This window comes from Peromyscus maniculatus, chromosome 8, assembly GCF_049852395.1.
Source record: "Peromyscus maniculatus bairdii isolate BWxNUB_F1_BW_parent chromosome 8, HU_Pman_BW_mat_3.1, whole genome shotgun sequence".
In the NCBI taxonomy this organism is placed as follows: domain Eukaryota; kingdom Metazoa; phylum Chordata; class Mammalia; order Rodentia; family Cricetidae; genus Peromyscus; species Peromyscus maniculatus.
In genome coordinates this window covers 17,797,438-17,823,545 of record NC_134859.1, presented here as the reverse complement: position 1 = coordinate 17,823,545, position 26,108 = coordinate 17,797,438, and the positions used below count along the sequence as shown (strand labels likewise).

The 26,108-nt window shown below is 46.6% G+C and overlaps 1 protein-coding gene across 4 annotated transcripts in view; it reads right to left on the bottom strand.

Annotated features, from left to right (window-relative positions):
- The window catches only part of Rab11fip3 (RAB11 family interacting protein 3), an 83,661-nt gene that overhangs the window by 41,551 nt on the left and 16,002 nt on the right, over positions 1-26,108 (bottom strand). For all 4 annotated transcript variants that reach the window (XM_076578114.1, XM_076578115.1, XM_076578116.1 and 1 more), the window contains one exon: positions 2,546-2,639. In XM_076578114.1, coding sequence (XP_076434229.1) covers positions 2,546-2,639 — 94 coding nt within the window. The remainder of the gene's footprint in view (positions 1-2,545; positions 2,640-26,108) is intronic.

Sequence of the window (26,108 nt, the reverse complement as noted above, 5' to 3'; positions counted from 1 at the left end):
CTATGGAGCTAGCCATAGATTGCTCTTGGCAATCCTCCTGCCTCAGCCTCCCAAATGCTCAGATTACAGGCAGCTGCCACCAGTCCTAGTTTAATGTCAAGATTTTTAACAAACATTTAAAAATCAACATTTAAAAAGAAATTACTGATGGGGCTGGAGAGATGGCTCAGAGGTTAAGAACACTGACTGCTCTTCCAGAGGTCCTGAGTCAATTCTCAGAAACCACGCAGTGGCTTACAACCATCCCTAATGAGATCTGGTGCCCTCTTCTGGTGTGCAGGGATACATGCAGACAGAACACTGTATACATAATAAATAAATAAATCTTAAAAAAAAAAAAATCTGATGGGTAAAGAAATCATGAAGGGGATCCAGAGGTTCTGACGCCCTCTTCTGGCTACCATGGGTACCTGAACTCACAGGCACATACCTACATTCATATACACATAAATACATAACTAAAATAAATAAATAAATCTTAAAAGAAGAAGAAGAAGAAGAAGAAGAAGAAGAAGAAGAAGAAGAAGAAGAAGAAGAAGAAGAAGAAGAAGAAGAAGAAGAAGAAGAAGTAGTAGTAGCCACACGGTGGTGGCTCATGCCTTTAATCCCAGCACTTGGGAGGCAGAGGCAGGTGGATCTCTGTGAGTTCAAAACCAGCCTGGTCTACAGAGCGAGTTCCAGGACAGGCTCTAAAGCTACACAGAGAAACCTTGTCTCCAGAAAAGAGAGAGAGAGAGAGAGAGAGAGAGAGAGAGAGAGAGAGAGAGAGAGAAAGAAAGAAAGAAAGAAAGAAAGAAAGAAAGAAAGAAAGAAAGAAAGAAAGAAAGAAAGAAAGAAAGAAAGAAAGAAAATCTAATTACTTGCAGTCGCTTACTTATAGGTCAGGTTAACACAAAGGGCTCAGTCTGCCGATGCTCAGTCTTGGGGACTCCCGCAGTATCCTGCTGTTTGTTATCTCATCCTTCAGTGAATTTACCTCACTCCTTCCCAAGGCCCCTGTGCTCAGCTCTGCTCACTCACTTGCCCACCTCTCCCCAAGTCCTATGCCCTGGGAAATCACTGGACTGTCACTACGGCCCTCCTTCCTGTCTATCCCCATCACACAGGCTGGCTCGCTGCTGACCTGGATCAGGCATCCCTTCCCTGGTATTCATGCTTTCCTTTCCCTCTCCTGCTCCTCCCTGGAGAGGGCCAGCCTGCATGGTAGCCTCAGCTCCTGCCTACTGCCTAGACAACAGTGGGAACATCCACTGGTCTCACTTGGAGGCTGACTCACAATATTATCCCTAGGGGCTGGCTCCATAACAGATAAAACACAGCAACTTCTCTCGACCCAGTTGAGGACTCAGCCTAAGTGACACTGTCAGCAATAATTTGGGGTGGTAACAGACAAGACAGCTGCTGAGACCTGAGGTCCAAGGGTATCCTCAGACCTGATCTCACCTGGTGACTATGGACCCTTGATGTGCAAGGAGGCAAAAAGCCTGCAGCTGACATACTCCAGCACCATCAACCCCACACCTTCTGGCAAGTGATAGAGAAATGAAAAACTCTCCCCACACCTCCCGACAGGGTTTTTCTGTGTAGCCTTGGCTATCCTGGACTCTCTCTGTAGACCAGGCTGGCCTCAAACTCACAGAGATCAGCCTGTCTCTGCCTCCCAAGTGCTGGGATTAAAGGCGTGAGCTACTACCGCCTGGTTGAAAAGCTCCTTTCATGGTTGCAGAATTGGAGTCAAAAGGACAGTAGATGGGCTAACTGGTGGGTGTAAATGGCACGTCCACCGTGAAGACACTCTATATATTCCCAGCACACACCCAGAGCCTAGGCACAGGACACAAAGCTAGGAAAACACGTACCTACACAAAAGCTCGTACACAGACATTCTTCAAAACTACTCAAACATCCCAAAAGTTAGATAAGCAATTGCCCCATCACAGTAGGCCACCATTCCACATCAGAAAACAGCCATGGCCATATGCAAACCTTAGGTGGATCCAAGAGGCACACTGAGGGGAAGAAGTCAGATACATGCAGGACACATTTACAGGAAAACTGAAGAATTCATGTACAGGAACAGAAAACAGCATAGGGGTGATAAAAAGGTAGGAGGGATAGAGAGATGGCTTAGTGGTTAACAGTCTGCTCTTCTCAGGATGGCCCGGGTGGGGAACACATAATAACTATACTTTTTTCAGCTTTGGATTTTAGTTTTTCCTCATAAAACGTTGGGGGAGGAAAGTAGCTCTCCACATTGTAAATACGCAGCTGAGAGCCTCTCAGCCATGGAGGGCAGGGGTTCAAGAACAAACAGGGAAGAGGAGAATATCTTCAACACCAAATGTTTTGGGAGGCCAAGAAGTGATGGCCTAAGACAGGTGTGATGGCGCACACCTTTAATCCCGGCACTTGGGAAGCAGAGGCAGGTGGACCTCTGTGGGTTCAGAGCAGCCCACACAGAGCTACACAGTGGCTGGGGAGGAATGGACAGTTACAGAACCCTGAGGAGAAAGGTGGGGGCACAGCCGGGGGCTAACTGACCTACCTCCATTTCTGATGGCCACAATCCCTTGGTGAAAGTCTTCAAAACTGATCACACCAAGCCCACTCGGGTCCAGGTACTGAGTTAAGTCCTTCACCTGCAATGGGCAAATGAGAACGTGTTACCCACAGGCTCCACAGTTGGCAGGGACAGCGGGCACTGACCCCCTTTACCATCTACAAAGCAGCAACTTGTTCACACCGTTCAGAGCTCAAGAGCCCCTGATTCTTCCGAGCAAGGAAGCAGAGGCAGCCACTGCAAGTGCTCCAGCCACAAGGGAGAGCCATCCTGGAGGGATCTGCCAGCAGCCCTGAGCGTTCTTAACCCTGGGAATAACATCCTGGTTCTCGGAGTCGACAACTGAGCTGCCCTGGTGGGAAAATCAGGAGTTTGAGGTTTTAGGGACTGTTCTAGCATGTTCTTAGTGAGATGGACTCCTCAGCAGTGGAAAATAACCGAGGCAGACAGACCCCTGACATCATCACTCTCGCAAAGGCAGAAAGATAACCCACACGTGCGTGCTACAGTGGACGCAGCTTTTCCCAAAGAAGCCATAATTATATTGTCAAGGATAAGCTGAATCTCACCAAAATGTAAAACTTCGGCAAGCAGGATGGGTAGAGGCAGTAGCAGAGGACTATGGAAAATCAATGCCGGCCTGGGATACACAATGAATTGGGCTACAGAGAAGATCCAATCAAAGAAGGGGGGAAACTGCTTCAAATACAACATTAATAAAACCAAAAGACACGGCAAAGACTAGGTGAAAGTATTTGCAAACATGTATGAAGACTTGAATCTAGAATATACAAATAAATCCTAACTGAAAAGGAAAACAGTGAGACCTCTACAGACAGAGGTGGAAAGATGAGTGAGTCCCTGGTAAAATGCTGGCTGCGCACGCATGAGGACAGAAGTTCCATCCCTAGCACCCACCCCCACATACAAAGTAAGGTGCAGCCGCACACCTGTAACCCCGGGGCTAGGAAAGCAGAAACAGGAGGGCCCTGGGGCTCACTCGCCAGTCTTGCCAAATTGGTGAGCTCCGGGTTCAGTAAGAGACCTGTCTCAGAGACTTTCGGTGGCTAATCGGGGAGATGGGTCCACAGGCACAGATGCTTGCAGAGTAGCATGAGGACCTGAATTTAATCCCTAGCGTTCATGCAAAAGCTGGACATGGCCGGGCGGTGGTGGCGCACGCCTTTAATCCCAGCACTTGGGAGGCAGAGGCAGGTGGATCTCTGTGAGTTCGAGGCCAGCCTGGACTACCAAGTGAGTTCCAGGAAAGGCGCAAAGCTACACAGAGAAACCCTGTCTCGAAAAACCAAAAAAAAAAAAAAAGCTGGACATGACCGCACACACCTGTAACCCCAGTGTCGGGGTGAGCAGGGACAGGAGGCTGGCTGGCTGCCAGCCTAACTCCAGACTCAGGGACAGACTCTGTCTCACGGGAAGAGGTGACAAGTATAGAGCAGGACATCGGGGACCTCAAGTCCTCCTCTGGCCTCCACATTCACACATATGCATACACAACATACACACAAGCATCACATTAAAAAAAAAAAAAAAAAAAAACAGAGAGAGAGGGAGAGTTGGGGAGGGAGGGAGAGTTGGGGAGGGAGGGAGGGACGGAGAGAGAGGAAGATAACCAGGACAACTTCTGGCCTCCATACACGTGCACATGCAACCACATATACACATATACATACAAACATGCACATACAAAAATAAACAAGCAAACACAAAAATGTAGGTGTGCTAATGCGCACCTATCGTCCCAGCTCTTGGGAAGCTGAAGCAGGACAACTACTTGAGTCCAGGAGTTCTAAGTTAGGCTGGACAACACAGTGAAACCCTGTCTTAAAGACACATACACAACTGGCATACCCACACATAAAAAGACAGTCAATACTCTTCGTCACGCAGAGGATGAGAACCAAGAATGCAAGGAGATTGAGTGCAACTGGCGGAAGCGCAGAGTGGTGGAGGGGCTGACGGCAGGGAAGCATTTGCTGGGAGGTGGAGGTGTAAAAACGGCGCTACAGCAGCAGCTGCACCCATCTGACTGACTTCCTAGAAACCCCAAACTGCACATATAAGGGTGGCAATTCCGTGCTATACAAATCATATCCCAAAGTTCTTAAAAACAAGAAAGGAACTAAGAAGGAACCAAGAGAAAAAGACAACTAGGCCAGCAAGCTGGCTCAGTAGGTAAAAAAGGTCACCAAGCCTGATGGCCCGAGGCTGATCTCCATGGTACAAAGACAGAACTCACTCCATCAAGTTGTTCTGACCTTCACACATATGCCCAGGCGCGCGCGCGCGCGCGCGCGCGCACACACACACACACACACACACACACACACACACACACACACACACACGGAAACGCATGCACAGATACAATATACAACAAGATGTCTTTTAATTTTAAGGTAAATCTTGAAGTGAGGCACACAATATCCAACATAAGTCCCAGAGAAGAAAATTAAAGCAAAGAAACAGACAGATACTGAAAACACTCAAGGAAAACTTCCTAGGATTAAAAAAACAATAATACAGCACTCGGGAGGCAGAGGCAGGCAGATCTCTGAGTGCTAAGCCAGCCTGGTCTACAGAGCAAATTCCAGGACAGTCAGGGCTACACAGAGAAACCCTGACTCAAGAAACCAAACAAAAGACAATTAGGGCTAGAGAGATAGATCTGTGGTTACAAGAGCACACTCTTGTAGGAGACCCAGATCTAGCCAGGTCCCATGGCTCACAACCACCTGTCACGCTAGCTCCAGGGGATCCTCTGAGGGGCACCCGCCCACATACATGTGAGTACATACACACAATACAAATACACAGTCTTTATTTCAGTTGATTTTTTATTTTTTGAGACAGGGTTTCTCTGATCCCTGACTATCCTGGAACTTTCTCTGAAGACCAGGCTGGCCTTGAACTCTCAGAGATCCCTGTCTCTGCCTCCTAAATGCTGGGACTAAAAGTATGTGCCGCCACAGCTCAGCCAAATACATAATCTTAAAAAAGAAATCATTTTTTTGGGGCTGGAGAGGTGGCTCAGTGGTTAAGAGCACTGACTGCTCTTCCAGAGGTCCCGAGTTCAATTCCCAGCAACCACATGGTGGCTCACAATCATCTATAATGAAATCTGGTGCCCTCTTCTGGCCTATAAGCATATGTGCAGATAGAACACTGTATAAAATAAATCTTTAAAAACAAACAAACAAAAAAGAAATCATTTTTTAAATTAATTAGACATTGAAAGCACAATGTACCTACAAACATCAAAGATCTACTCCAAGACTTAGTCTGTGAAATATTTGGACTTCAAAGAAAAAAAATCATTTAAACAGCTACACAAAAATCAAGTGCCTTCCTATGGGAGAAAGCTAGATTATCACTAAGCTTTGGAAAAGCATGTCAAGTAATAGACATTTGAATTCCACCATTCCAAGTGCTGCTAAAAGCTGGAATCCTTTAAGAAAGAACTGAAAGATGGGCTAGACGTGGTGACACACCGAGGCAGAGGCAGAGGCAGGTGGATCTCTGTGAATTTCAGGTCAGCCTGGTCTACAGAGTGAGTTCCAGGACAGTTAAAGCTACACAGAGAAACCTTGTTATGAAAAAGAAGAGGAGGAGGAGGAAGAAGAAGAAAAAAAGAATTCAAAGATGATTAAAATTGACTGCAGATGCTAGGCAAGCACACGTACCACATACTGGGTGATCTACAGAACAGAAGCCTATCTCTCCTACACTAGGCTGGAGCCCTAGGTGGAGGTGGCAGCATGAAGTACCCGGTGAGAGCTGTGTCTCCACAGGGCAGAGCCACAAGGGGCAGCTCTGCCCCTTCCACAAGGGCTGTGTCAGGACTCACCTCCTGAGGAGCTCACTTCTCGGCACCAGGGAAGGCATTCAGATCAAGGCACAACCCTGAATTTGAATTGTAGTGTCACTGTGAATTCAGAAGATATTAAAAAAAAAAAAAGCTGGGTGAGGCCTGTGATCCCAGCTATTCCAGAGGCAGAGGCCAGAAGATCACAAATTCATTCAAGGCCTGACTGGATGACACAGTCAGTTCAAGGCCAGCCTGAGCAACTTACTAAGTGTGTCTCAAAGAGACAGCTAGTGAAATGGCTCAGTGCGTAGAGGCGCGCACGCGCACACACACACACACACACACAGATGCATGCATGCGTGGACATGCACACTAAAAAGAATTGATTAATTAAAAAATAGCCTGGGAGTGTGGCTTAGTGGTAGAGTACATGCCCAGCATGTTCAAAGCCCTGAGTTTAATCCCCAGTATCAAAAAAATAAATAAATAAAATAAAACAGAGTTAGTTTAAAAAAAGAAAAAGATCACAAGTGGAACCAACTGTGGCCATGGGGAGAGCATAAGTTCAAGGACAGTCTGGGTTATGTGACTGTTTCAAAAGAAAAAAATGCACAGGAAGGGAAGGGAAGGGGCTGTGGCTAACTTTCTGTAGCTGTGACCATGGTTTGGAATTCCTTCAAGGGCACTGTGTGAGAGAAAGCTACTGGAGCATTAGGAGGCCTGGAAGAAAATGCCCAGCTGTGGTGTTTCTCAAAGAAGCAAGATCCACTGTGTGATGCTGCAAATTCGCCAGCTGAGTGTGGAGTCCAGCCACACGACTGAGAACAGAGAGCTATCCAAGACCACGGCCGCACATCAACAGGACTCGGGAGTCGGTCAAGAGGCTTCCTTCCAGAACCTTCCGAAACAAAAGTTCAGACAAGAACAACATCTGCAACAAACATCAGGTGTGCATCAGTCTGCAGGCAAAACGGAGCGAGACCAGTTCACTGTGCAAAAACCAGCAGAACAGAAGGAGCCGGCAGCCTGTCCGCCCTGAGCACACAGTAGCCCGGCCCTTCGGACACCAGGGACAGCCCTAACAGCACCACCTCCTGTCCCTAACCAAGTAGCCCAGAGCTAGGACTCTGAACCAGCATTATAGTCAAGCAACAGGAAACAGACCAAAGAACACTAGTCTACATCCTAGGGACGCAAATTCAGCCCGTGAGAAGTTTGACAGACAGAAAATCAACTGATTTCAACAAGACAAACAGAGACACGTGGTACTTTCACGATATGGACCCAAACAAGCACAGTTGAAAACCACAGAGAAGACCTGGGGAGCTGGCTCAGTGGGGAGAGCAGAGAGGGCTGGTTATGTAAACACAAGACCCTGAGTCTGCTCTCACACACCCAAACTGTAAAAATGCAGAGCACAACAGCATGCACCTATAATTCCAGCACGAGAATCAGAGACAAGAGGAACCCTGGGGATCGCTGGCCAGCCAGTCTAGCTGAATCAGCAAGCTGAGGTAGAGCGCCATTGAGAAAGACACCCAGTGTTAACCTGGGGCCCCCACTCAAACACACACACTAGAAATTTGAGTACTCACTGAATCTGGATGACATGGAGCTGCTATCAATTGTTATGGATTTGGCAATATTTTAGAGCACTGCTTTCTAGATATACTTACTGATATATCTGGAGATACTTCAAAATTCAGGAGCTGAAGTTGTAACTTAATTGGTAGAGCACTTGCCTAGCATTCTGGAAGTCCTGGGTTTCATGCCCAGCCAGGAGTGGGGGTATACACCCTTAACAGCAGCACTTGGGAGGTGGAGGCAGGAGGATCAGGAGGAATACAAGATCATCCAGGGCTACATAATGAGTTGAGGCCAGTATGGGATATATGAGACATTTTATCTCAAAATTAAATAAACATATATTATTTAATACTTATATTTATAAATATAATTTCTATTCAATGTCTATATTTATTTAATACATTAGATATTATTTATCTAACACTGGATAGTAACCTAATATCTAGAATAGTTTAGTTATGTATTATATTAAATAAATACATAATATTAAATATTAGATTGCATATATTGGGGTAAGTACAGACACAAATGAATTTGCATGACCGAGTTTCGAAGGCAGGAGAGGGACCACTACTCTCCCCACTCAATACGGGTATGTACTCTTCCATAAATAAAAGTTTCAAAATGAGGGAGGGGGACAAGATGGAGGGGAACACTGACTAAGCAGAGATTTATGCTCAGAGTGTAGGGAGGACAGCAAAGGAAGCCTCTAGGATGGTGGACACTTGTGGTGGTTTAAACAAGAACACCCCACCCCCGTCTCAGATGGTTGTGGCCTTGCTGGAGATGAGGCACTGGGGTGGGCTTTGAGGTTACAAAAGCCCATGCCAGACCCTCCCCCGCTTTCTCCCTGCTACCTGAAATCAGGACACAGAACACTCAGCTACTTCTCCAGCACCATGTCTGCTTGCTTGGTGCCATGCTCTCCACCATGATGATCGTGGGCTGAACTCTGAAACTGTAAGCCAGGCCCCAATTAAATGCTTTCTTTCATGGGTTGCCTTGGTCATGGTGTCTCTTCACAGCAATAGAACAGTGATAATAACAGCACATGAATTAGGGATGAGGAAGTGTGTTTTAACCCTGTAGCTGCACTGGTCCTGGCTGAGGCCATACCCATCAATCCAAAGCCCAGACAGTGCCAGAACCTCCTCTGTTGGGTGGCTGGCACACAGGGCAAAGCAGTAAGCCACCAGAATATCTCACAGAAGCCCTGCCCAGGAGAATAGCAGGAAACCAAGATTCTACTGCCAACCAGGGCAAGGAGAGGACATTGCAGAGGCTGTTGGGGAGGTAGGCCCAGCCTGAGAGGACAGGGCAATGGCCCCACACATGGCACTTCTGACAAGCACCAAGCATCACCTTTGCTCCTCTTCATGGCTGTATCTAGAGGACCTTAGGTGAGCCAAATAAGAACAGGAATGTCAGCAGGGTGCTGGTGGCGCACGCCTTTAATCCCAGTACTTGGGAGGCAGAGGCAGGCAGATCTCTGAGTTCGAGGCCAGCCTGGTCTACAGAGCAAGTTCCAGCAGCACATCAAAGAGTGTTCAGTAGTCCATCACATGCCCCAGACCCAAAAGGCAGGACACTATCTCAAGAATCTAGGGGGAGGATTTGCCCTGGAGGAGGTGGGAATGGGGGGTAGGCTGGGGGTAAGGGGAGGGTGTGGGAGGGGGGAGAATAGGGGAACCCATGGCTGATATGTAGAACTGAATGGTATTATAAAATAAAATAAAATAAACGAAAATAAAATAAAATAAAATAAAATAAAATAAAATAAAATAAAATAAAATAAAATAATCTAGACCAGGGAAGAGACCTTGAAGAAATCAGGCCATCATGTCTAGCCCAGCCACAATGCCACATGCAATTTCAAGACTCAAAATCGAATGACTAGGCAACCATGCAAGTGTGTGTGTGTGTGTGTGTGTGTGTGTGTGTGTGTGTGTGTGTGTGTGTGTGTTTGTATGAATGAGTACCGAGAGATGAGTTACAGGTTGACATAAGCCGTGATGTGGTTGCCGAATTGAACCTGGGTCCTCTGAAAGAGCAGACAGTGCTCTTAACTGCTGAGCCATCTCTCTAGTCCCAAAAGCTGATTTCTTGGATACAAATGAACAGAGGTATCAAATGCCTCCCTTCTTACTTGACAGAAGCCTTGATTCCTAAGCACAGAAGCCTGCTGCTTCCTAAAGGGCTATCTAATCCAGAACCACACTGGCCACTCTGTCCTTGAGGAATCCAAGAATATCAACAGCAAAGCTAACAGAACATCAAGTACTCTGGTCTTCGTTCTAAAACCCTAGCCAAACACTTTAAAGCAAATCATTAACTAGGAGCAGGACCTTTTATATATTACTATGTTAGAATGCCCAAGTAGGAATAAACTATACTCTTCTTTATGGCTTTTGGATGTTTTACTTTATTATTCATATACTGCTTTTTTTTTTTTTTTTTTTTTTGGTTTTTCAAGACAGGGTTTCTCTGTGTAGCTTTGCGCCTTTCCTGGAACTCACTCTGTAGCCCAGGCTGGCCTTGAACTCACAGAGATCCACCTGCCTCTGCCTCCCAAGTGCTGGGATAAAAGGCATGCACCACCACTGCCCGGCTTTCTACTACTTAAAAAAAAAAAAACAAACAAAACTTATTTACTTTGAGCAGAGTCACTCTACTGTGTAGACCAAGCTGGCCTCAAACCTGCAGAGATCCTCCTCTGCATGTCCATCCCTGAGTGCAGAGGGAGGAGGATCGACATAGGCTCAGGACAGTCAGGGACACACAGAGAGACTCTGTGTCTCGAGGAAAAATAGAAGAAGGGCACTGCCATACTCAGCCCTGAGGAGTACACATTAAACAGTTTTTTTAGATTGAGGGCTGGACAATTTAAAATGTTTATCTGTAGAGGGGAATCACTGGGAACTCTAGGGGTTTTGTTTTTGTTTGACTGTTTTCGAGGCGCACCCCATGTAGCCCAGGCTGGCTTTTAACCTGCCATATAGCCAAGGATGACCTGGAACTCCTGATTGTCTTGCTTCCACCCACCCTCCCCCAATACTAGGATTACTGGTATGCCACCACATCCTGTGTTATACGGTACTGGGAATGAAACTAAGGGCTTGATGCATGCTAAGCAAGCATTCTACCAACTGAGCTTCCACTTTGGGTCTGAAAATGTAGTTTGCCTTAAAGGGCTACAATATTTTTTTGAGTAGTATCCTAACTGGAATGCTTAGATACAGCTTCTAAAATGAGTAGATGTTATGTGGTAACTCATTAACAGACCAAGTACACAGGGAAAGACATGCCTTTTGACTTTCATTTTGATAGTCAATAACTTCTGAGACTAACTTATTCCATATGTATTGTGGGAAATATGTATATAGCATGTTAAGATTGCATTGCTCATAGCTTGATATCTTTTTAAAATTTTGTTTCAAAATTTGTCAGTCTTCGAGATTGAAATGTGCAAGATTGCATTACATTTTTTAATCACTGAAATGAAAAGATTTGTTCAATTAAAAAAAAATGACTCATCCCCCCCCAAAAAAAAGTCTCACTTATAGTTGTGACTTGAATGGGTATCAGCTGGGAGCCAAGAGGGAGTTGTCATGGGGTAGGATACCCTGTTCCTTAAGGCACCCTGATGCCCAAATGCTGTTAGGTCAATTACAATTAGAATGATTCTCTAGAGCTCATCAAATCACCTATCTTCCAAGTCTAGTTTGATCAGAAGGCATCAGATATGCTAAATGTTTCAGACACCTGGACTTACAAAGATATTCTTATGAAGTGTCTGTTCATTGTTTGAATGATAATGTCTTTTGATGGGTGATGTCATTCTGTATGCTGTGAATATGTGTTGCTCTGATTGGTTGATAAATAAAGCTCTTTGGCCAATGGTGAGGCAGAATAAGGTTAGCTGGGACATTCCAACTAGGGAGAGCAGAGAGATGCTGCTAGCCGCTGCCAGAAGAAGCAAGATGTAAAGTACCAGTAAGCCACAAGCCATGTGGCAAAGTGTAGATTTATAGAAATGGGTTAATTTAAGATGTAAGAGCTAGCTAGTGAGAAGCCTGAGCCATTAGGCCATGCAGTTTGTAATTAATATAAGCCTCTGTGTGTTCATTTGGGTCTGAGCGGCTATGGGACTGCGGGGTCACAGGAGCAGGACAGGACCAGGAAAACTTTGACTACAGTCTTTATAGTGATTAAAACGTAAAATAACGTGGTCTATCAAAAAAAAAAAAAAAAATTGAAGGCCAGAGAGATAGCTCAGTGGTTAAGAACACTGGCTGACCTTGCAGAGAACGTTGGAGGTTCAATTCTCAGGACCTACAAGACAGCTGACAACCCTCTGTAACTCTAGTTCCTGAGGATCTGATGCCCTCTTTTTTAAAAAAAAGATATGACCTTACTATGTAGAAGCTGTAACTAAATACAGACCAGGCTAGTCTCAACTCAGAGAAATCCTCCTGCCTCAGCCATCTGAGTACTGGGATTAAAGGAATGTACCACCACACCCACTATGAGTCCTTATCTTTTTTTTTTTTTCTTTCCAGAGCTGAGGACCAAACCCAGGGCCTGTGCAAGCGCCCTACCACTGAGCTAAATCCCCAAACCCAAGTCCTGTTCACCACAGTACATGATGCCACTGGAGTCCATGTTGGTGGTGTCTGTGGCCAGCTCTCCACAACTGGTGGCTTCTGGTGGGGGTGCAGGTGCTTGCAGGTGCAAGAAAGACACCTTTCCTTGAGGGACTTTTTTTCATCTTCTTCCATTCTTTTTTTTTGGGGGGGGGGTCATAAGTGAGAGGGACAGACTAGGGTGCATGATGTGAGATTCCCAAATAATCATTAAAAAAAAAAAAAAGGAAAAAAATAAAACCCAGCACCCCACAAGGACAGTCACAGACTCGGTAGGAGATGAAGCCACACTAAGACACACAAAATGCCACTGGCTCCTAAACAGGAAAACAACAGAACTTACAGCATTCCTACTAGAGGCTAAAACACAGCTCACGGACTGAGACCGAAGGGACCAGAACAAACCCACTAGGCACGGTCTGTGGGTGCTAGAGCTCTCTACGGAAAACACACTGCAAGGAAAAACCATCCTCATGTTTGAATCTTGTTGTCATGAGTGGATCAAAATATTCAACAAGATGTATTTTATCAGAAGCTAAGAGTCCCTGAGGACCTCTTTCTTTCTTTCCCTTTCTTTCTTTCTTTCTTTCTTTCTTTCTTTCTTTCTTTCTTTCTTTCTTTCTTTCTTTCTTTCTTTCTTTCTTTCTCTCTCTCTCTCTCTCTCTCTCTCTCTCTCTCTCTCTCTCTCTCTCCCTCCCTCCCTCTCTCCCTCCCTCTCTCTCTCTCTCTCTCTCTCTCTCTTTTTGGTTGTTCGAGAGAAGGTTTTTCTGTGTAGCTCTGGAGGCTGTCCTTGCTCTGTAGATCAGTCTGGCCTTGAACTCAAAGAGACCCTCCTGCCTTTGCTTCCGAGTGCTGGGATAAAAGGCGTGTGCCATCACTGCCCTGCTGAGGACGCCTTTCCTATCCATAAACTCCCCACTACATCAGCATGGGCAGGAGAGACACTCAGCTGTGGGTATTTCTAGACTGCACTGAAGGGGGCGGGGAGCAGGTAGCTCAGGAAGCAGTGTCTGCCCAGTGTGCACAAGCCCTGCGTTGGATGCCCAGGACTCTATGAAACCAGGTATGGTGATTCAGCAGGCCTGTAATCTCAGCCCTGGGGAGGCAGAGACAGATCAGGAAGTCAAGGCCATCCTCAACTACAAAGTGAATCTAAACACACACACACACACACACACACACACACACGCACACGCACACGCACACGCACACACACCCCACAAAGCCTTCAGCCAGCCCATCTTGCTGCGCCCACTCTTCCTTCTCACAAGCTGCCAAAGCAGTTAAGCATGCGCACAGCAGACTGTTCTGTGGTTCATCAGATGACATCACACACACTGAGCTGCACCAACCCGGTATCCACCGAGGACCAGAAGGGACTAGCACATCTAAATCCTCCTGATCACATCAACTCTCAAGTCTGTTGATTACTTCGAGGTCTCCACTCCTCTGGTGTAGTTTATTGATATTTAGTCTGTAAGGCAAAAACTCAATTCCAAAGAAACACTCCTTGAATGGAATCCAAGCCTTTGGTTGAGTTCAGACAAGCTACAGGAAAGAGGTGTGAGGGCCAGTCCAGTTTCCCTCCTTGGGAGCTGCTTCTGCTTGAAGAGGCCTCTAACTAACAATAAGTCCTGCTGATCCTCGGTTTTATGCCAGGCTTCTGCCAAGTCTCACCAGCTACTAACCAAGTGACACAGCATTTCTCTTCAGCACTCTCTGCCGCCAAGGGCTGACAGGATGGGCACAAGGTGCAAAAAGTTTACCTCTTGCAATGCTTTGAGTGAGAATGTCCCCCACAGACTCAGGTGTATGGATAGACTTTAGGAGGGGTGGTCTTGCTGGAGAATGTCTGTCACATGAGACGGGCTTTGATGTTTCAAAGCCCCACATCATGCATAGTGCTCTCTGCTTTCTGCCTGCTATGAAATATATGAGCCGCCGGCTTTCAGTCTGCCATGGTAACCCTCGGGAACCATAAGCCTAAATAAACACGGCCTTCTCTAAGTGCCCTGGTCATGGTATTTCTCAGAGCGACAGAAAAGTAACTAATACATCTCTTAAACATTAGAGGAGAAAGGAGAAGGAGCAAAGACAGACACAGACTTACTTCCTATGGCGAGTACAAATTAAGCCTTTCGGACTTGGTTAGTATTCTGAGACGTCATCATACTACATCATACTACATAGCCCAACCTGCCATGGAACTCAGCGTCCTCCTCGTCAGCCTTCCTTCACATGCTGGGACTGTGCGTTTACAGGAATGCTTAGCATTCTTCAAAAGGTATTTTCTTGGCTGAGCAAGGTGGCATATGTCTGTCGTCCTGGTACTAAGGAGGCGAAGCTAGTAAGTATCTTAGGTGCTGGAGAGATGGCTCAGTGGTTAAGAGCACTGGCTATTCTTCCAGAGGTCCTAAGTTCAAATCCCAGCAACCAAAGGTAGCTCACAACCATCTGTAATGAGCTCTGGTACCCTCTTCTGGCCTGTAGGGATACATGCAGGCAGAATACTGTATACACAATAAATAAATAAATAAATATTTTTTAAAAAGAAGATAAGTGTCTTAGGTTTCTACTGCTGTGATGAAACACCATGACCAAAATCAACTTGGTTTGAAAGGGTCGATTTCATCTTAGAGCTTGAGTCCATCATTCAGGGAAGTCAGGGCAGGAAGTGAAGCAGAGGGCATGGAGGGGTGCTGCTTACGAGCTTACTCTCCCAGCTTGCTCAGTCTGCTTTCTTACAGCACCTGGGAAAATATGTTACAAACTTGCCTACAGACCAATCTTACACTGGCGTTTTCTCAACTGAGAGTCCCTCCTCCCAAATGACTCCAGCTTGGGTCCAGCTGACACAAAACCAGGCAGCACACAAAGATTCCCTCAAGTTCCCAGGCAATAGAGTAGGGCTAGGCAATAGTAGCACAGGATCTCTGAGTTCAAGACCAGCCTGGTCTACAGAGAGTTCCAGAACATCTAGGAATACACAGAGAAACCCTGCCTTGAAAAACAAAAAAAGGGAGAGACTGACTGTCTCAAGCAAACAAATAAACAAGACAGAGGAAAAGCAAGAGCATTTGAAGAGATTTCTCCAGGTAAATAGTTCACGCCTATAATCCCAGCACTTGGGAGGCAGAGACAGGCGGATCTCAGTGAGTTCAAGGCCAGCCTGGTCTACACAAGTGAGTTCCAGGACAGCCAAGACTATTATACAGAGAAACCCTGTCTCAAAAAACCTTTAAAAAAAAACAAACCATGCTCTGTGAACATAAAACAAAGACAACTAACCTCACTGGTTACAAGGTGCTACTAGGGAAAATGACATCATTAGAGCAAATCTGACGTCTATTTTCATGGCAACTTCAAGGCACTGTGTGTTTCTTCCTAAACAAAGCTTGACAGTAAGACAGGTAGGTTAAACACCGAAGGTTTCCAACACCGCGTGCTCATTTGCAGCTCGGCTTTTCTCAGTACAAAAATAGCTCCCGGATCACCAGGCAGGGACACCACCCCGACTGCCTGCAGGATGAACTGCTCAGGCTTTGTAAGGACACAACACTGCTTCACATGGAAAAAAGGCCACTCCATGGGCCTGGAAAGAGGCTAACCACATTGGAGAACCCATCTACACCCAGGTGCTGAAAGGTCCCCAGCTGTCCCTGCCCTTCAGCAGGACTAAGCTACGAAGCAGTCAGTGCTTGCCCTAAAATAGCAAATGGGGTTTCTCTTACCAACAGGACCTGAAATTCAGCCAAAGGCCTCATCAGCACCTCCCTTAAGTCTTCACTTTTAAAATTACATCTTGTGTGTGCACACACGTGCCACAGCACCATGTGAAAGTCTGAGACTTTCAGGAATCAGTCATCTCCTTCTACCATCTGGGTCCTGGAGATCAAACTCAGTTTGTCAGACTTAGCAGCAAGTGCCTTTACCCACTGAGCCACCTTGCCACCCCATCTTCTGCATTTAGCTCTATCTCCAGGGGATCCATGCCCCTCTGGCCTTTAAGGATACCTTCATGTACACAGTGTAACACAGACACACAAACATACAAACACACACACAAATGTAGGCACAAATACAGATAGATAGACAGATAGATAGATGAGAGATAGAGATGAGAGATAGAGAGAGAGATAGAGAGAGAGAGAGAGAGAGAGAGATATGAATAGATAAGGAGATAGAAATAGAGATACATAGACATCTTTTAGGGGCTGGAGAGATGGCTCAGTTGTTAAAAGTACCTGCTGCTCTTCCAGAGATCTGGGATCAGTTCCCAGCACCAACATAGCAATTCCTAACTGTAACTCCAGTTCCATGAGATCCAATATGTACACACAGTGCACATACATACACGAAAGCAAAACTCAGACATAAAATAAAAATAAATCATTAAAAAAAAATAGCCAGGCAGTGGTGGCTGTATGCCTGCACTTCAGGAGACAGAAGCAGACAGATCTGTGAGTTCAAGGCCAACCTGGTCTACAGAGTAAATTCCAGGACATCCAGAGCTATACAGAGAAACCCGTCTCGAAAAACAAAACAAAAGGCTGCTCTTCCAGAGGACCTGGATTCAATTCCCATGGCACATAGCACTCACATGCCTGGTCACAACCATCTGTAACTCCAGAGGATCCAGCACCCTCTTCTGGCCTCTACAGACACCAGGCACACACTTGATACACAGACACGCAGGCAAAATACAAATAATAATAATAATAATAATAATAATAATAATAGTAATAATAATAATAATAAAAGGAAAAAGGCACCAAAGCCAGAGAAAGTGGCACGTGGCTGTCCTCTCAGCACTCTAAAGGACCAGGAGCACAGGCTACATGTGAGTATGAGGCCAGCCTGGGCTACAAGAGATCCTCTCTCATACAAAACAAAATACAAAACCAGGATTAAGGCACCAAGAATGTCCAGGTGCCGTGTAGCTTGTTAATTTCCTCACCAGTCAATGAGCTATAAAGACAGAGTGACCACTTCATAAAGGGCTTTTCATTCCAAGAATAGACATTGTAAAAGGCCCCCAGATCTTAGCACAACTGAGTTCATGATGGAAGTGCCATTCAGGCCATAAAACTCAGCATGGAGACAATACCACCTGCTAAAACGAAAATAAAGACCTAATCCACCAAAGTTCTAGGAACGTCTCTAAATGTACTGACCTTGATTTTTAGCTTCTGTAGTTCCGTTTCTGGCTAACTGTTCTTGTTAACTGAAGAATGTCAACCCAGAATGTTTTGTGTGTGTGTGTGTGCTTAAAAGCTCACCCTGAGAAATGTTAGGGGCTACAATAGGATCCCCAAACTCAGTGTGGTCACTGGGAGGCTAAAAAAGACTTTGTATTGTTAAACCCATGTCCATGCAGTCTTCTCTGGTAGATACCCCACAACAGAAAACCTCAGCCTTTCTCTTTAGACTGTAAAGTAGATCAACCCACTCCAACAGGGGTGACACTAAGTTAGCACACAAATGAAGGAGAATAAAGGGTCAGAATGTGGACAGGGAAAGGGATACAAACCTCAGAGCTGACAGGACCCTCTGGGGAAAGCCCAACAAAGAAAGATCATGACCATTCTCTTGGGTCAGAAGGCCACATGAAGAAACAGCAGGAGAAATCTGAGCTACTGGCCAGAGGCCACTTATCACCATCAAAGTCCCAGCTGGGTCAGCCACAGCCTGGGCTCAAATGTCTGCCTGTCCTCGTGTCCCAATTAAAAAGACTAGTAATGGTGAAAAGTGGAGATGTATTTAATATGGACACCTGGGGAGAAGGAACAAATGAAGGCATTCATTGACTCAAGTCCATCTTCAGAGTACTAACATAAAATTTAGGCTTCAACCGAGGCCAAGAGGTACGGATAACTAAGCAGTCAGCCAAATCCCCGTCTATCTTTGGCCCATCTGTGTCTTAGCTCAGATCCTCCAAGGTGGTCTAGTCCTGATAAACTGTTAGTCTCTAGAGGGGACACTGATTACTTCTGCTCAAGGGACATACAGTTGGTCCTCATGGACAACAGCCCTCACTGGGGGAGAAGGGGTCTAAGATTCTGTTCTTCATGAAATCCAAGGAACAAGGACTTGTTTCCTGTGCCTTCAGGTTAAAGGGGGTGGATATTCAGACAGACACCCCTTAAACGGGTAACATGCCTGACGTGCACAAGAGATCAGGTGACCCAGAGTAAAGAAAGGACCAAGTGAAGGCAGAGACTGTCGGGCTTTCTATCGACAAACAAAATACTTTCTGCAGATCTCATCTCTTCCCGAGGACAGCCTAGCCGAGGCTGTCGCCTGGAAAACCCAGAGACACAGAAAGGAGTCCTCATGGCTCCCTGCTATCATGGCCTGCTGCCTCCCACTGAAGAAGCCCACAGAGGTGCTCAGATACCTGAATCCTAAGGCCCCAGGAAGGGAAGCAAGAAGCAGACTACCCAGCAGGGAGAGTCCGCTGCTGCTTCTGTAGCCAGTCTTCAGCCCCTTTTGATAGCACACCCTTTGTGAGTGAGCTAGGGAAGGCTCCAAAGAGAGGAGAAAGAAAATCCTCTCTCCAAGTCAAAGCACATGCACCCACTCAGTTTCTTAACATTTTAAAATCACATGATTTTTTCATTTGAGGGGGTTGCATGCTTGCCACATGTGAGTATGGAGACCAGAGGACAACTTGCTGGAGTCAGTTCTCTCCATTTACTATGGGAGTCCCAGGGATTGAACTCGGGTAGCCTTTATCTACTGAGCCATCTCACCAGCCTCCAAAATTTCTTATTGAGAATGCTTTAAACTAACTGAACCCAAGCTACACAGGGGCAGGACCCTGCCCAGCAACTTCATGTGCAGGACAAGACTGTAGAGATGCCGTCCCCAGGGCACTGACTGAAGCCACAGGAAACAATTTTGGTTGAGCAAGGACGTTCCCATACCCAACCACCTAGACCCATCGTTCTTGTCCCTGCAGACCAGGCCACCTACGTACAATATGACAGCCCTGCAGAGAACAACTAGCTTGGAGTCCCTCACCTCTAGGATCCAAACTCACCACCAGGGTAGTGAAATGGCTCTGAGTAAATCACATGCCATACAAACCTGGTGCCCTGAGTCCAGTGGCCAAAACCACATAAAGGGGGGAGGAAAGAACCGACGCCGGGGGCTGTCCCTGACCTACACACGCCACAGTCCACACATACACCACAAACCTACCATACCCGATAATAACAAATAAATGAAATTTATTATCTTTTAATAAATTTATTTCATATTCTGGCCTCAGTTTCCCCTCCTCCTGGTCTCTCCCCCACCCCCACCCCTCTGTTCCCATCCCCCAATCCACTCCTCTGTTTCTGTTCAGGAAAGGGCAGGTCTCCCCTGAGTATCAACAAAACATGGTGTATCAAGTTGCAGTAAGACTAAGCACCTCCTCATGTGTTAAGGCTGGGCAGATGACCAAGTATGAGGAGCAGGGTCCCAAAAGCCAGGAAAAGACTCAGAGACAGACCCTGCTCCCACTGTTAGGAATCCCACAAGAGGACCAAGCTACACAACTGTAACATATATGCCGAGTGCTTAGATCAGTCCCGTGCAGGCTCCCTGGTTGTCGGTTCAGTCTCTATGAGCCCCTGTGGGCCCAGGTTGCTCACAGCCATGTCTAACTTCAGTTCCAGCTGTGCCGCCCTCTTCTGGCCTCCTCAGGTGCTGCACACATATGGTGTAGAAACATACATATGTGCAGGCAAAACACCTATGCATACTAAAGTAATAATATATAATAAATAATAAGAATAGTAAGAGCCAGACATGGTGGTACATGCCTTTAATACCAGCACTTTGGGAGGCACAGGCAGGTGGATCTTAGTAAGTTCAAGGCTAGCCTGGTCCACAAAGGGATAGCCAGAACTATACAGAGAAATACTGTACCAAAAAACAAAATAAGGGGGCTGGAGAGATGGCTCAGAGGTTAAGAGCACTGGCTGCTCTCCCAGAGGTTGAGTTCGGTTCCCAGCAACCACATGGTGGCTCACAGCCATCTGTAATGGGATCTGGTGCCCTCTTCTGGTGTGCAGTCAAACATGCAGGCAGAACACTGTATACATAATAAATAAATTTATTTAAAAAAAAACAAAATAACAATAATAAAAAAATTATTTTAAGGTAAACTTCAACCCTTCTCACCAAGTGTCGTCCTGGTCCCAAAGCTGTCCCCTGACAAACCTCCTGTCACTAGGGACAGGTTCCAGATCACAACCTGTGCTAAGATCCACTAAAGAGAGGAACCCAGTATCTGCTCCAAGTTCAAGCATTCCCTGGCTCGGTATGTAGCTCAGTGGAAGAGCACTCACCCAGTATGCACAAGATCCTGAGTTCATCTCTAGGTCTACAAAAACAGCCACGTTCAAGCACTCCCAACTCTTTAGAATGAGGTTTTTCTTCAAAGTTTCAACATTATAGTAGATGGAACTACCTATGGAGAAGTCTCCTTGCCTGCCCCCAAAATTGTCTAGGGCAGAGACAAGGCCTTCAAGTCCTACAGAGTCCTGGGCCAGCCAAGAAGCACCACTTTGGATTGGGCCTAGACTGGTTGTACCACTAAATCAGAAACTTAAAGGCAAAGCCCAGTATTGCTCAAATGCCCAGTAGGTGATCTGAGGCATCCAAGCTCAGGAACCTCTTGGTTTAGGATGAACAGGGCCCAGCTCAGGACAGACCTCATTGGATGAAGGAGCCAAAGGCCCGGGTTAAATCTGTAATTCCTACTACCATCCTCATTCCCAAGACCACCTGGCAGAACAGTAACTCCATTACACAAGCCTCAAACAGAATTCACAGTTGAAGAGGCAGCGTGGATAGTGCCCGGGTGTGGGAGCAACCTAGTACTCAGGGCTGCAGCTGAGAGGCCTAGTATCAACTGTGGTCTAGACCCAGTGCATGGTGGGAGTTATACCTACGAAATCAGTCTGTAGTAGAAGCTACAGAGTACTAGGTACAGGGGTTACTTTATGTATTATGGGGTATTTCAAGTAATTTATTTTCACCAACTACCTATACATGGACCTGTAAAATTTGTCAGGAGTCTACCAGAGGTACTATGGAGGGTGGCATGTCTATTCTTGGTGAATTCTTAGTGCCCATGCTTGGCTATGCATGCCTAACATTTGCTGGCTTCAGTGATAGCAAATACCAGTTAACAAAGCTAACACGTTACTGGATCGTGAGGAGGAAGTCCAGAAAAATGAACCCAGGCTGATGTTCCTTGGCTCCAGAGAAGATTGGAAGAGGAGGAGAGTGAAGCAAAGGCAGCCCACAGCGCTGAACACAGGCCAGCACTAGTTAATGCCCTCTCAGGCTGCTGGGCCTTTGGTCCAAACACGCTTTCAGTGTGCTGGGCCTCTGTCCAATCCAAATCAAGATTATAACACAACATCATCAGAGTGATTTTCCTAGGCTGAGGTTGTAGTTCAGTTGGCACAGTGTTCACTTAGATTGCATGAGACCCTGGGTTTGAATCCCCAGGACTCTGTAAACAGGGTGTGGTTGCCAACACCTACAATCCTGGGGGACAGAGGAAGGAGGATGTGACTTTCAAGGTTATTTCTCACTACATAGTAAGTTGGAGGCCGGTCTGAAATATATAGGACCCTGGGGATAGGAAGGGACTAGGAATAGGGAGGTTCATTCCCATCAAGGACAGAAGAATCTGCCTGCAGTATCCCTGGTGAGATACTCCTTGGCCTTGCCAGAGCCACCAGCAGGATCCAACAGCAAAGACACCTCTTTCAGTCAAGTGAAACTCTCTTTTGGAAATTAGGGTGCTGACCAAATCTAAACCACCCATGGTGACTTCAATGGCCACAGGATGGAAGTTGAAAGCAAAAGCTCCGCAGGGCCCAGGAGTGCTCAGCCTGCAAACTGGCTTCTTCTCTGCTTCCAAGTTTGGTAGAAAGCAGTTTCATCCCGTGTAGTGGTATTTGCTCCGCGCATGACCTTGGGCTATAAGGCCGAAGGAGGCGGTGCTTCTTGCCCTGTCCGTGATATAAATGAAAGAGAGGCGGCTCAGCAGTTAAGAGCACTGACTGGTGTTCCAGAGGACCTGGGTTCAATTCCCAGGTCACCCCGCTTCTGATCATGCCAGGATGATCCAGATGACCCCACTCCCTTTCCTTTTAAGAGGTCATGTACAAATGGCAAGAAGCATCTCCCTCTTCGGGCCTTATAGCCCAAGGTCATGGGTGGAGCAAATACCACTACAATCCCTAGCATGGAATCTCAAGCTTTTAAGACACTCATATTGAACCTTTCATAACAAGAGGAATGCCCAGTACAGTGGGGCACTGGTGGATCCAGCACGTGGATCCCTGTGAGTTCAAGGCCAGCCTTATCCACATAGTGAGTTCCAAGACAGCCAGGACTGCATAGTGAGACCCTGTCTCTAAATAAACAAAAAATAAAAATAAAGAGGAATACAGACTTGGCATTCTACAAAGACCTTAAGTGCCTTCCAACTTCTGAAAGTGTCTACAAGTTTATCAAGTAAAATAACTGGCAGTTTACTAGTAATACAATCAGAAGATGCTTTGCTACATGCCTGTGTGAAGGAAATAAGGCAGTTCCCTGCTCACACACAGAGGCAGGTACAGAGCACTCCTCTCAGGCAGAATCAATTTTTCCTTCTTTGAAAGTTCTTTGGACAGGGTCTCATAGAGCCAAAGCTGACCTCAGATTCTCTACATAATAGTCAAGAATAACCTTGAGTTTCTGATCCTACCTCCCACTCCCAAGTGCCAGGTGCAGGCTTGTGCCACCACGTGCCTGGCACATGCCTTGTTAGCCTTTTCACTTCATAAAAATTATGCCTGGCATGGTGGTGCACACCTTTAGTCTCAGCAGTCTGGAAGCAGAGGCAGGTGGAACCTCTGTGAGTTTGGGGGCAGCCTGGTCTACAATAGTGAGTTCCAGGACCACCAGGGCTATAAAGAGAAATCCCGTCTCAAAAAAAAAAAAAAAAATTTGAATTAAATATGAACACAAGGAAGGGAAATGGGGCCTAATCGCTATAGTAAGCAGGGTTTCTTACAGGACCCCTGGGCCAGAGCTGTAGAAAGGCTTTCCTAAGGAGTTCCCAAGCAATACTCTGCCGCCGCCACCGCCACCACCACCGCCACCACCACCGCTGCAGGCCAAGACCATGCTGGGACACGTGACATTGCCAACTGTGGCACCTCCACTCAACCCAGGTATCTGAGCTCCTGCGGCCAGCAGAGGGGGGCGACAGGAGGGTGTCTTACAGAGAAGAGCAAGTGGGTGGGGTTTCTGGGGACAGTGAGGAGCACAGGCTGGAGACAGAAGCGCCACGCACTTCTAGTGTCACTGTGTGAGGAGGCAACGCGTGGTCATGACTATTGCGATTTCAGTGGGACTTCCTGTTCCACGCTACTGAGGAGGGTCCCACCCCTGAACTGTCCACCAGTCACATCTCTGACCTAGCTGTAGGACATGAAGGGCCTGGAGACCACTAGCTCCAGAGCGTAAGATCACAAGTGCCCTCAAGGGCGTGGTGGTGCATGCTGAGACTCCAGATGCTGGGGAGGCAGAGCCAAGAGGTCAGGAGTTCACCATCAGACTCAGCTACGTGGAAGCTAAGAGGCAGCAAGAACTACACGAGATCCTTTCTCACCTCAGAAAGAAAAAGCAAAGCACTTGCTTCCTTGTAAAAAGGAGCTTTCCTAAGTAGGTCAGGTTCCCAGTTATACAACCTCCAAATTACCTCCACCTTCCAGCATCACCGATGACCTGCCTGCTGCCTAGAGAAAAGGAGCGGGGCAGTCCTGCTCACTACCCTACATAGGATACTGCCTAATGCCCAGCAGACCTACAAACACTAAATGAAGGAAGGAGCAGCCGTGGAGCTGATAAAAACCAGGCCTGTCCAGTCCCAAGGTCACACTTAGGATTTTGTCTCCTTAAATTTAACATCCCCTTTGTAGACAGGAAAAAAAATGGTCTTGCACCACTACACATCAAAGGATACCACTTCAGAGACGCCTGTGAGTAACACAGGTCCATACAGAGCAGGCCATGCAGAGAAGCTGGCCAGGCGGCACAGCCCTGCTGCAGCCATCCGCATCGGGGAAGCAGGTGCAGCAGCCAGCCTCAGGCTGGAGGCTCGAGGCTTAGTTTATTTTGGAGCCACCCAAGAAGCTTGTTCTCAAACAGATGGCACCTTCTCAAGAAGTACAGCCTCAGTAGCTCTTCCGAGGTTCTGCTCAAGGGCAGGCACGTTTACCTTGTGCTCCTGGTCCTGTACTCTTCTGTCAGTTTTGATCTTAGAAAGAGAGTTTGCTTAGCCCTCGAGGCCAGTGTCCTCCTTGAGAGCATCCCTGGCTGTCTAGAGCCTTCACTCTTTAAGATGTGATGGTCCATGCCTTCTTTGTTTGGTTTGGTTTTGGTTTTGGTTTTGGAGACAGTGTTTCTTTGGTACCCTTGGCTGTCCTAAACTAGCTCTGTAGCCCTGGCTGCCCTGAACTCAAAAGATCCACCTGCCTCTGCCTCCCGAGTGCTGGGACTAAAGGCGTGTACCACCAACGCGGGCTGGACCTGTGTTTTTCTTGATGGACTCAATCTTATGGCTGTATACACCCACGTTCTTTCCTCGCAGAGCCCATCTGCCCATTCCTCTTCATCTTCCAGAATGCTGGGGTTCTCTGGATCTTTGCCAGTGGACTTTTCAGAAGGTTGTTAGGTTACCTCATTCAAGTTCTTCTGAGCACATTCTCTACATGCCATGCATCTCTGTCCCAATGGTTACAGGAATGTGTGATTTTCCCCACTGGATCCAGTTGGTTAGACATTGAAAAGTAGCTAAGCAGGAAAGCAGACTCCCCCAGCCTTTTCTAGTCTCAAGCCAGTGGTGAGATCTATTCTCATTTTATATTTGTGTTCATGTGAATATTTTTCATCTTACCATTTCACATATATCAAGCTAGGTTTTGTAATCCTAGACTAACTCATGATCCCATTTGGCTGTCATTGAACTTTATTTTATTTTCAGACAGGAGTCTCACTATATAACCCCCACAGGACTTAGGCTCTTTTTACAAATTATTTTAAATTATGCGTGTGTGTGTGTGTGTGTGTGTGTGTGTGTGTGTGTGTGTGTGTGTGTTTGTGTGTGTGTGTGTGTGTGTGTGTTTGTGTGTGTGTGTGTGTGTGTGTGTGTGTGTGTGTGTGTGTGTGTGTGTAGGTGGCCAGAGGCCAGAAAAGGGAATCAAATCCCCTGGACCCTGAGATATAGGTGGTTGTGAACTGTCCGACATGAGTGCAGAATTAGAGTCCTCTGCAAGAGCAACAAGTGCTCTTCACTGCCATGTGCCGTATACCGCCGACATGACAATTAAATTGTAATTTAAAACTAAAAAACAGCCGGGCGGTGGTGGTGCAAGCCTTTAATCCCAGAACTTGGGAGGCAGAGCCAGGCGGATCTCTGTGAGTTCAAGGC